General features: G+C 42.6%; 1 protein-coding gene across 3 annotated transcripts in view; it reads right to left on the reverse strand.

The window, feature by feature from the left end:
* dnajc5ab (DnaJ (Hsp40) homolog, subfamily C, member 5ab) overlaps window positions 1-12660 on the reverse strand; it is a 17003-nt gene continuing 4343 nt past the window's right edge. Inside the window, exons 1-5 of one of the 3 annotated variants that reach the window (XM_076983897.1) lie at window positions 11186-11411; window positions 4421-4588; window positions 3745-3958; window positions 3300-3471; window positions 1-2970 (exon numbers count right to left, since the gene is read on the reverse strand). In XM_076983897.1, coding sequence (XP_076840012.1) covers window positions 2858-2970; window positions 3300-3471; window positions 3745-3958; window positions 4421-4530 — 609 coding nt within the window. In that variant the 5' untranslated portion in view covers window positions 4531-4588; window positions 11186-11411 and the 3' untranslated portion in view covers window positions 1-2857. Of the gene's footprint in view, window positions 2971-3299; window positions 3472-3744; window positions 3959-4420; window positions 4589-11185; window positions 11412-12660 lie in introns of those variants that run through there. The other 2 variants (XM_076983898.1, XM_076983896.1) reach the window with 2 other exon arrangements.

A 12660-nucleotide genomic window follows, 5' to 3' on the forward strand; every position in this document is an offset into this window, starting at 1 on the left:
TATTGTACAACAGCAAGATTTCATGTAAACTACCTCTCACACAGTATTTATACTACATTAAGTAATTAAGTTACATCCAGGCAGTGCAAAGAATTAAGCCATTCAATAAAATAGCCACATCCACTTACACATTTGAACTACGGTAATAATTTATTAAAAACTTAAGAAAATAAATTAAATATAATTGTTATATCACCGTATCATTTTGCCACTATTACTATAACATTTCTTTAAGAATATTTGGAGATGATTACATTATTTTCTTTAGACGTTGCCTTCACACAGACTGTGGGCTGAAGTTGCACAACAGATCTTTCACCCTGTAGACAAATTAAGTTAAAGAAAAATATACATATATAAAATAAAAATAAAAACAGGAGCGTACACATTTTGCAATTTGAATGCATAGATCTGAGAGGGCACATTTCCTTATGCAAGCTGTGATGCAGTCATATTAGAAGTCCCAATTTAGATGTGTTTTCAGAGATTATAGTAAAATAATATCTAATAATAATAATCATCATTACCCTCAGATTAATCTTAAACATTTAAACATAAAAGATATGCAAGAAAACACACTAGAAGAAAGTGGTGATATCTAAATGTATAGTGTAAAACTACACAAACACACTTTCTCAAGTAGATTCAGACTAGACAGAAATAGGTGTCAATCACATGTACATTCACACATACACACATACATGCAGCAACATTCATACAGACTGAACAGTGATTTAGAATAATAAAAAAAAAAATGAACAGCAAAAACACTCTAGACGTAGGGGTTTTCAAAATGGTGAAACACCTCGCATTAACTAACAACGCTTTCACCCAAGGTAAACTGCAGTGTGCTGAGGTGTTCGGACATGGCCACCTCCGTCTATTACCACTGTGAATGCCCAAAGAATGAGGTGTGTCCAAGAAGATCAGAACCAGTGTCTCCAAAAGCTTCAAAACAAAGGTCATCATTAGATGGCAGAGCGGTGGGTATGATGTTTTTTGGGAAACAGGTCCCAGATTGGCAAAGCGTGAGTGAGTTGGAAGTGATCTACCCTTCACGGTGGCAGAGTCCTGACTGGATAATGTGGTGAACTGGCAGTAACTAATACACTATTTATGCATACCTTCAACCACAGTTATTTTATCCAATTACAGAACAGTATAACTATGAGCTACAAAATTTTAAACCAAATGACAAACCCAAAGTACGTTTATAAAACTTGGGTGTGCCTCTGATATGAGCTGTTAGTTCTGAATGTGTGAATATGGCTTGAAGGAGGAATTAATTGTAATTGTAATGTATTGGTAATTACACTAAGAGTAGCTGTTTATCTGGTGTGAAGCACAAACATGGTTGCATATGCAACGTAGGTAAAGATTAATGACTTCACAGCCAAGCACAGTAAATGTAATCACATATATGACCAATCAGAAATGCACACATATGCACACGCATTTTGCAACAGGTTCACAATCTCCCTAGTCATGGATGGCACTAGATTTCTGTTGGAGTCAAAGACTCCCCGATGCATGTGCTGACAGTGGTGCATAGACACAGGCCAAGAGGTGCAGGTGCGAATGGTTACAGAGAGACCGTGCACTCAACGGGACTTTGCTAAAACCCACATTGAACACATTGAAAGAGGATGCTGAAACGAAAACGGATAAAAACGTAAAACAGTGCAAATAGAACAAACTTTTGCCATATCGATACATACACCTGGAAGAGCCCAGTTTTACAGTTTCAGAGTGATCACCTATTGCAAAATCATCTTAAGAATCTGAAATACTAAATACTGTCATGACATGATCATATCAGTTGGAGTGATGCTGTGTTGTTCCAGTGTAGGTTAAAAGTAAAACAGTGATGTGTACTAGATCCAGTAAAACAGTGATGTGTACTAGATCCAGTAAAACAGTGATGTGTACTAGATCCAGTAATACAGTGATGTGTACTAGATCCAGTAAAACAGTGATGTGTACTAGATCCAGTAAAACAGTGATGTGTACTAGATCCAGTAATACAGTGATGTGTACTAGATCCAGTAAAACAGTGATGTGTACTAAATCCAGTAAAACAGTGATGTGTACTAGATCCAGTAAAACAGTGATGTGTACTAGATCCAGTAAAATAGTGGTGTACTAGATCCAGTAATACAGTGATGTGTACTAGATCCAGTAATACAGTGATGTGTACTAGATCCAGTAAAACAGTGATGTGTACTAGATCCAGTAAAATAGTGGTGTACTAGATCCAGTAATACAGTGATGTGTACTAGATCCAGTAAAACAGTGATGTGTACTAGATCCAGTAAAACAGTGATGTGTACTAGATCCAGTAAAACAGTGATGTGTACTAGATCCAGTAAAATAGTGGTGTACTAGATCCAGTAATACAGTGATGTGTACTAGATCCAGTAAAACAGTGATGTGTACTAGATCCAGTAAAACACTGATGTGTACTAAATCCAGATGCAGTGCACTGATGACCTATAAAATGAACCCAAACGCATAGTTCAGGTGCATTTACATTTACGGCATTTAGCAGACGCTCTTATCCAGAGCGACTTACAAAGTGTAGCGTTAGGAGTGAAGGAGGAAAGAAGGCAAAAGAAAAGGAGTGATGTGATTGGTTGTCTGTGTAGAGGCGTGTCCCCGCGTAGACAGAGCTTTCACAGCAGAGGCACATGGGGACCCGTCATCTCCTTCTCCTCCTCTTTCTCCTCCCCTTCGCTTGCTTGGCAGTTGTTGTGCAGGGTGTGAAGTCGTGCTACCCTTGTTGGCCAGGTGGTCCCAGAGGAGAGAGAGAGAGAGGAGGAGGAGGAGGAGGAGGTCGATTGGGGGTTGCTGGAAAGTTCTAGTTGTAGCCGGTGTCGGTTCGATAGCTGGTGTGATGACCGTCTGACGTTAGCTGAGTGGTCTCCGTAGCGGAGGAGGGCTGAACGATGATGGGGTCAAAATCTGTGGGTGCTGTTTCACACACAAAAACACACAGGCCCATACATATTTGGTAAGAATATCATACAAGCATTATCATTGCCAACTTGGTCAACCCCAGCTTCCCAAGTGAAACTAAAACGTATAAACAAAAACGAATGTTTATGCATGTTTATCATCTTTAAACATTACATCTTTTATGAAGATAAGCTGATAATTGCACCCATGAGCAGCAGAGAAAACAGTGGCACATGTGGTGAGCATTCAGAAAAGAAAACAAAAACAACCGTGTGTGTGTGTGTGTGTGTGTGTGTGTGTGTGTGTGTGTGGGGCTCGGCCACTAAAGGACTCATGAATCTGACCTCTCTCGTCCTGCTGCACCTGAGCCTCCAGGTCCTCGGGGGAGACGTAGAAGTCGTGATCGTGGTCGGCGGGCGGATGCGGCTTACACCTCCCACAGCAGCAGTTAAAGCAGCAGCACAGACAGCAGCAGCAGTAGCAGCCTGTAGCAATGCCACAGCATATAAACAGTGCCTGGGGGGGTGGAGGAAGAAAGAGGGACAGAGAGAGAGAGAGAGAGAGAGAGAGAGAGAGAGAGAGAGAGAGAGAGAGAGAGAGAGAGAGAGAGAGAGAGACAGAGACAGAGACAGAGAAACAAAAAGAGGATGACAAAAGAAAAGGTCAAAGTCATGCCCCGTTCATCATCTTAAAAAAAGAAATGGTTTCTGCACGGCCATGTCAACTCCCACACATTTCCTGCCTGAGTCACACACACTGGCCGTCACACACACTGGCTGTCACACACACCTTGGCCCACCAGCTGGACAGCACAAAATACGTGTTGACGTTTTCCTCCCCGAACTGCTCGGCCACGTAGAGGCCGAGGGAGCCGTACTGGTTGTAGATGTTGCGCTTGGTGGGATCGTTGAGGATTGTGTGAGCGTTGTTGATCTCCTTGAACTTCTCTGCTGCTTCTGGGTTATCGGGGTTTTTGTCTGGGTGGAACTTCAGTGCTAGTTTCCTACAACGGGTACAATGGAGACACATCGGAGACGAAGTTCAACTTTGCTTTCACCTTTTTAACCTGCCTTTCCCCAACCTTTCAAAACATATATTGCGCAACGTCCATAGATTGGTCTTCAAACACATTCTGTAATTAAATTGTTACTCAAACTTAAGCTAGAAAAGCTCTTTGTTGCCCCCTGGTGGACGGTAACATGACTGTACATTTACATTTTAAGCATTAGGCAGACTTAACTATATCAGCATCACACAATTCATGCTCCCTAGCCTCACACATAACCATGATGTTGCCTTCTGCCTTGTTCTACCTGCTCTAACAGGTGATCTACAAGAGGAAAAATCTGGCTGATGGTAATTTCTCAAGGAATTTCCCTGACTATTAGAGCTGGAATAACCAGCAATATTTGAGCTGCAGCTTAGAGGCGTCTACACACGCACCCAGGCGTCCACACTCTCTTACCGATAGCATTTCTTGATGTCTTCTGGTGTGGCGTTCTTAGTGACACCCAAGATCTCGTAGAGTGTTTCCCCTGATGTGGATAAAGCACGTTGCCTTTGCTGGTCTGCCATTACTTCCACGCACACTCACACTCACACACACCGTCCCGTCACACACACACCGCTGCCTCTGGGAAAAAGAGAGGGATGAGAAAGAGGTATGATGTCTCAGCCCCAGTCAAAGAGCTAATTCCCTGCATATCAGTCATCATTGTAACAATAGTCAGTACCCATGAATGGAGAGGGGACGACACTTATGGTGAAGCAACATTCGTACGTTTTCATTTCTCACTGCTCTGCGGTTAACTGATCTGCTCAGGTGGTCTGTGAGGCTCCGGTCAGTCCTGTCCGTCTCCTGTACACGCCTCTGCTCACCCTGAACTACCGATCAGTGATGCTTCACAGGAAGCGGCAGGCTGACAGGGACGTGTGGTGTTGCTGTTTGTCTTTCACTCACACCCCTCTTCCTAAACCACCAGGTGGGATGAACCCTTGACTCCACACAAGCAACACAAGCTTGAAGAAGCTACTGAAAAGGTGATACGGAGGAGAAGAGAGGAGGGGATGTTCTTCACACCAGTTCTTCACATGTTCTTCCAGTGTGGTGGTGTACGGCGCTTCCCTGCACAGTGAGGCTAATCATACAGGCCTTATTGTACAGGAGTTATTTCACTTCCCAGCTCTTTACAATGGGAATTCATTTAGTCATAGTTCACACAAAGAAAGAAAGAGAGAAACACAGAAGTGGCTAATCGCAGAACTTGGGATTCAAACAGCCAACAGCCATAACATTAGAAGCACGCTGCATTTTCATTATTGCCAACAGTTTCTGATAGTACCGTGTTGCTCTGGATAGTAAAAGCACATGTAGACATGGTAATTTCATAAAGCCCAACAGTTGGCCTGGTATTGTCATGACCACAGCCCCATCACCCCCCCCCCCCCCCTCCCCCACCCCCTCGTCTCCTTTACACACACCATCCATCCATCCATCCGTCCGTCTCTGTAACCGCCCACAACACACCACACAGTCCCGCTTCCTGCCCCGGCCATATGGACATGCTAAATCTTTTTGTGGCTCCCTTTAAATCGCTCTCTCTGATACCACTTACTCTCAGTTCCAGACAGGCCATATTATCTGCATGGGAGCAATATGCCACGCTGATCGCTACGCATATTCCGGCACAATTACAAATTATTCAAATATTAATAATTCAGCCTTATCCCCTCCCCCAGGCCCATCTGCCTTCGTTGTGTCCACGGAGCGTCTCTCCCAGTCTCCTCCGCGGGGCCCCTCCCATGTCTCCATTGTCCCCTGCCGCTCTTGCCCGTGTCTGGTGAAAGATTGGAACTGTGACCTTCAGAGCTCTGAATGGCCTATTTACTCAGCAGCGGCAGGAGGAGACGATGTCCCTGGAGCGAGCGTGGCCGGTCAGGGTCGCCCTCCCCGTGCGGTTTTGAACTGAAATGTTGAAATATCTCAACAAGTTTTACTTGTTTTACTAAATGTTTTAGTTTTACTAAATGGCCCATTTACCTCAGCTCAATTAGTACGGTGGCAAATGTCAGCAAAGGACTGATGGTTCTGAGGTTGATTCTGTTTGTACCAGAGATGTATATCATCATCCTAAATGACACCTAAACAGCTCAAAGCATGAAGAACTTGTTTGGCCCTCTCAGTTTTCAGAACTCTTCACGTGTCCCCCAGGATATTTGTTGTGCTGTGGTGTCAGAAGAGTCATGTAACCTATTCGGACACCAACACGTCCTGGATTAAGTCCTAAAGTGGCCTTTTCACACAGTATCAATTACATTTAGTCACCCTGAGCTTGCTCAAGTGAAGTCAGCTGCCACTGAACCCAAGACAGCCTGGGCCACGGCCCAGTTCCTTGACCTCTGTCATGATTAGGCACTGCAACGCAATGCTAGGATGAAGCAGTAGCTGTGAAAGAAACGGTGGAAATGGAAGACAAAGACAAACGTGGAAACGTCCAGGGGGAGCGTTCAGGGGCTGTACCATGACATGCCATTTGTCATCTCTACTACATAAGAAAGATGAACAACTATGTCGTCTGCATCTCCACCCATATTACAGACCAGTGCGTTGTACGTCACACACATAATGCTAATGAGGCATATGCGCTAGAGTTGAAATAGGACATCGTCCCTCTTTGGACCAAAGCTGGTAAGGACATTCCTTAGGCTAACCTACGACGTCTTATATGTCGTGCCAGATCAGTTAGTGCAAGCTGCCCCTGTTTGTGAGTCCCCTGTTAATAACCAGCAGGATTCTCTGTAACATCACAGAATCCTACTGGCTGCAACTACAGGAGCAGTGGACACAACACAGGTTCTGTTCTAAACAGTCTACTACATAGGCCTACTACTCACGTTCTGAGCCCCAAATCAGTATGCAGTATGCAACCAAAATGAATTTTTCCAGTAGCCCCGGATGACGTACTACTTCCACTAAATACTCCAGTACGCGGACAGAGATAACTTCCTGGTGTACTGCATCCCATCATGCAATGCAGCCACTTTCGACAGCCAATCTGTAAAAAAAAAAACACGGTGGACGCCAATGCAGAGAGAGACAGTGAGGACACACGTATTTAGATAAGTATGCTAGAAAGCAACTGCTCAGTTGTATTTCTCACTGTTTTAAAATGAGAATTAGGGGTGGGCGATATAATATCGTTCACAAAAATACCGGTACATTTCTTTATTCGATAGGATTTCGCTATATCGCGACATTATGACGCAAGGACGCAGATTGTGCGTGCAGCGTGCAAAATAAACATGGCCAACAGCGGAGAGAGCAGCAGTGCTCACACTGTGAATGATTTAGTTCCTAAACGAGGAGCTACATCAGTAGTGTGGAAGTATTTCATGAACAGTTCACGTTCAAAGTTCACAATTTTAATTATGAACTAGTTCAAAGTTCAGTTTATTTTACTTTTTTTCGTGAGATATTCAAATACTTTTTTCACGATTTGGCTGTTGTGCAATCAAGGGGCGGACACAAATGCGAAGTAGATAGTACAATCTCATTAGATTTTATTTCACATCTTACATTTGCAGACGACACGCGAGTGGACCGCGAATGACGTGGCATGATGAATAGAGAACTAACGCTTAATACACTAAAAGGCAGCGGAAATGACAAGGGTACAAAACTAGACCAAACAAGAGTACAACTAATTGTTACATACACTGACATGAACAAACACACGGGAAGCAAGTAACGGCCATACATGAACATGAAGTCTAACAGAACATACATGTATTGCCAGGCACGATATCACGTTAGAGAACACGGAGACCAAACATGAACTGAAAACCTAAAACACTACGAACCTGAAAATGGAACAGAGACTTTAACCATACACAAACATGAAGCTAATCAAAACCACGAATCACAGATAAGGCGTGAATACCGTGCACACCCAACTAGGAAATCAAGAAACGACAGTGATCCCCGAAGGTATAGTCTGGACATAGGCTATATATACACACCAACTAGGAGCTAAAGAAACGACAATGATCCCTCAAAGTATAGTCTGGACATAGGCAATACACACACACACACTTGTAAAACTTGACGAGCTAACATGGAACAGCTGAAACAGAGGGGCGTAACAAGAACGAGGAAAACATAAAAACGACGAGACTAGAAGGGGGCGGAGCCAGACGTGACAAGTACAAGCTAGAAATCGCTATACGTTCTTATATGTGCTATGCCTACCCCGCTCTGCTGCAATTCATCACGGGTAACGTCATGTGGAAGCCAGTATGTTATTAACTAGCCAGTATGTTAACTATTCTCATGCGGACACTACGTTGCCCACAATGCATTGCGCACACAACGTCAAAACCATTTCTGTCTGGTGATGCATGATTTAAGCGGCACCAGGGAGAATGCAGGAGGGAGGAAATTTCTCTCGTTGCGTTTCAAAAGAGAAAACAGATGTCACTCAGTTTTCAATGGAAACAAATTCCAACGTTCATTTACAGTTATGTCTACCATTCATGACACATAATGTGCACTAATTCACATTCAAGTTATTAAAAAATGTGTTTCGTTCAGTTCAACGTTCACGAAAAAATGAGCGTGTTCAATGAACGCGTTCTTTTGAACTCGTTCACGCACAACACTGTGAATAGTGAATTTACTTGAGTTTCTCTTTTAACAACTTCCGCCCTGTCCTGCCTCTCTTCTTCGCGCAACTCATTTGGGACGTAGATTTGACTTATTACTGCCTCTTTGTTATTACCTTTTGGGAAGAAAAAATATCGAGATATATATCGTATATCGCCATTCAGCTAAAAAATATCGAGATATTATTTTTGCTCCATATCGCCCAGCCTTAATGAGAATATCCACTAACTAAGATGGTGGGCAGGTGGTTAGGGAACTGGTCTTGTGACTGGAGGATCATGGGATCGATTCCCAGTTAGGCCATGATATGCCCTAGTGCCCCTAGAACAAAACACTTAACCCCAACTACTGCCCACTGCTATGGTCATGTGTGCTTTCACAGCCCCCTAGTGTTCACTAGTGTGTGTGTGTGTGTGTGTGTGTGTGTGTGTGTGTGTGTGTGTGTGTGTGTGTGTGTGTGTGTGTGTGTGTGTGTGTGTGTGTGTGTGTGTGTGTTCTCACTACACACAGATGGGTAAATGTGGAGGACAAATTCTGATTGGGGTGTAAATCACCACAGGCAAACTGGCAACTTAACTGCTAGCTAATAATCTGTGAACCATTATTTGGCTAGTTACATAGTGTTTTCTTAGCAGACTCTAACTACAGCTTTAAAGCCTGTTAACAAAATTTCCTAACAGTCAGAATTTAATGAAGCTCTTACAGTGAGATGCAACGCGCAGCAAAAAGGGATTTAAATAACTTAACGCAACCTTTTTTGCTTTAGATCCATGTTCTGAATCTGGGGTGATCCTCGGTTCAGAGCTTTAAAGTTGCTCAGACATAAAGCTCAATATTAGCTTGCTAGATAAAAACGTCAGATAGCCAGCCAGATCACTTACTGTATCCACTACACCAAGTGTCCACCAAAGTGTGTGTGTGTGTGTGTGTGTTCTCACTAAAAAACGTCAGATAGCCAGCCAGATCACTTACTGTATCCACTACACCAAGTGTCCACCAAAGTGTGTGTGTGTGTGTGTGTGTGTGTTCTCACTAAAAAACGTCGGATAGCCAGCCAGATCACTTACTGTATCCACTACACCAAGTGTCCACCAAAGTGTGTGTGCACTTTTGGCGCTGCTTTGGGGCGAGAGTCTGAATTACACTTTTTTTTTTGCAAAAACGCATTTATGATCACTTAGTACTAAATCCTCACAACAGACATCATCAATATCTAACCCCATAGAAATAACAAAGTCCAGAGTATGACCACCTGTATGAGTGGGACCCAAAACAAACAATCAAAAATAAAATGTTTCTATAATATTAGGCTAAATATTAAGATTTAATTCAATATTATATTCAATAGCTATAGAGTCTGTTTCATCATCAACATGCAAATTTAAATCCCCAAGCAATAATACTCTGTCCAATAATACTCTGTCAATATTATATTCAATAGCTATAGTCTGTTTCATCATCAACATGCAAATTTAAATCCCCAAGCAATAATACTCTGTCCAGCTTATGATAAAGATCAGAAAGTCAGTTATCACTAAAAACTGACCTGCTGGACCTGGGGGACGATAGATGAAAACAACAAAATGGCTTTAGCGTGCCAACCTTGCAGTTCAATGAAAAATTCGCGGTTTCAGACAAACTTTCCACAGAATCCCTAAATTACAGCAATATTTGCCGATCAAATATTACAGCAGCCAAGACATTCTGAACACGGAGTAGTAACGAAAGCAGCAAGCAAAAAAACAATACACAAACGCGACAAACAAGACGCAGATAACAAGCCGTGGCGAAGCCAAACAGAGGCGCCATCTTGCCTGTGACCTGGCCAAGCAGTCTGTCTTTACAAACACTGAATTTGAGCATGGCACAGTGATTGGATGCCACTGTTGCAACAAGTCGGTTTGTGAAGCTTATTACCTCCTAGATATTCTGCAATCAACTGTTGGTATTGTTAAAAAGTGGAAGCGTTTAGGAACCACGACATCTCGGCAAACCTGACTGACCATGTAAAGTTAAACAGCATGGTGGCCGAGTGCTGAGGTGCAGAGTACGTGAAGGTCGCCAACACTCTGTTGACTCACAAACTGTGGAATTGCAAATCTCTGACAATAACATCAGCACAAGCTCCGTGTGCTAAGAGCTTCATGGCGTGTGTTTCCAGGGTGGAGCAGCTGCACGCAAGCCTGACATCACCGGGCACAATGCAAAGAATCAGATGGAGTGATGTAAGGCTCTCTGGTATTGAATCATGTTTCTCTATCAGGCAGTCTGCATTTGGAGAACGTCAGGAGAACGGGAGCTGCCTGTGCAAAGTGTAAAGTTTGGTGCAGGAGGGATGATGCTATAAGGCTGTTTTTCAAGGTTAGGCCTAGTTAGTTCCAGTTAAAGGAGATTTTAATATTTCAACATACCATTTTGGACAGTAGTTGCTTCCTTTGTGGGAACAGTTTGGGGAGACCCTTTTCTGTTCCAGCAGGACTACCCTCTAGTGCAAACAGCAAGGCCCATAAAATCATGGTTGAGTGAGTTCTCGGTGTGTAAGAACTTGACACACAAAACTCTGATCACCTTTGGGATGAATGAGAATGGACATTCTGAGCCAGGCCCTCTCCCAACATCAGTGTCTGGTCTCACAAACGCTCTTCTGGATGAATGGGCAGGAAGTCCCAGATACACACTCCTAAATCCCGACTTCCAAGAAGAGTGAAAGCTGTTAAAGCTGCAAAGTAGAGACCAACTCAAAACTAATACCTATGGATTTAGAAAGGGGTGTGGTAAAAGACACCATAGTCACGGTGAGCATCACAGGTTTTCTTTCATGTCATCATGCTCTGACCTCTATCCATCATCTGTGTATGCACCATTTAGGTAATATTGGGTATTGGTGTCAAAATCTAAAAATAGCCTAGACTACTGTGCAAATTGTAGATCAAATTGTAACTTTATTAGGCTAAAAGGTTTGGCTTTTTACAATAGTGCCAATGCATTGATTTTCATGGGCAAAAAAACATTTTTTTTTTTTACATTAACACTTAGCCCAGTTAGTTGGTATAATCAATCTTGGGATACAGATATACAGTATCACCCTGCACCAATGTGACACAAAGAATGCAACCATACACAAAGCTAAGGGGATATGTTATGAAGACCAACATGAAGATATAAACAACTAGGTGATAATGGTAGGTTGTAGCTTTGCCTTCAGCCATCCTCACCACAATATCTTAGTGAAAACACTGCACAGTAACCAAACAAATGGTTAACCGCAAACCTACTACACTGGGTAAAAGCAGAAGAACATGAACACGATACCTTGCAAAACATGAACAAGTCAAGCCAACTTGGACTGAGCATTCAGGCATTTAGGTTCCTGATTTCACAGTGGGACAAACGTACTTCAAACAAGATGTGGTAACTACCCATACTGGGTCATGGCATGGGACAATTCACTGACATATTAAAAATAAAGTATATTCCTAAAAGGAAGCTTTTTTAGGCTATCCATGAGGTAGGCTATATTACGGCATATACATTACTACACTTTTCATTACAACCAACCTCAAATTTTAACATATCTCCACTTAAACATTGTGAAAAACATTGTCACAATATTAAGGAAGTCTTCTCTACTTTTGGAAAGGCCTTAAAAGTTTCTCAAAAGAGGTTACCAAATACACATGGACACGTGAGAGGTCAAAAAGAAAACGAAAGGGAAGCGACAAAAACGAGATCATTAGAGTAAAGACTCAATCTCAATGGTAGATATAAACAGATCAAACGAACAAATATAATGTCCTGAGGTCTGGGTCACACCAGCTAGCTTGTTTTTACTCACATTCGAACATTTGCCCTTTAAATTAATATCCTTCTGTACAACGAGTTTAAAGTGCAATGGTAAACTGCATTTACTGGCCATTTTGAGTCAAAGTTGAGTCAAATCACGGATTAATTAATCTAGATATAGTTAACTAGGCAGTTAACCCGATGTATTTGACATTCAATAGGACACGGCTGTTCGTCAAGTGAGTGTCCTAAAGATATTG

The sequence above is a fragment of the Brachyhypopomus gauderio genome, chromosome 21, assembly GCF_052324685.1.
Source record: "Brachyhypopomus gauderio isolate BG-103 chromosome 21, BGAUD_0.2, whole genome shotgun sequence".
Classification (NCBI taxonomy): domain Eukaryota; kingdom Metazoa; phylum Chordata; class Actinopteri; order Gymnotiformes; family Hypopomidae; genus Brachyhypopomus; species Brachyhypopomus gauderio.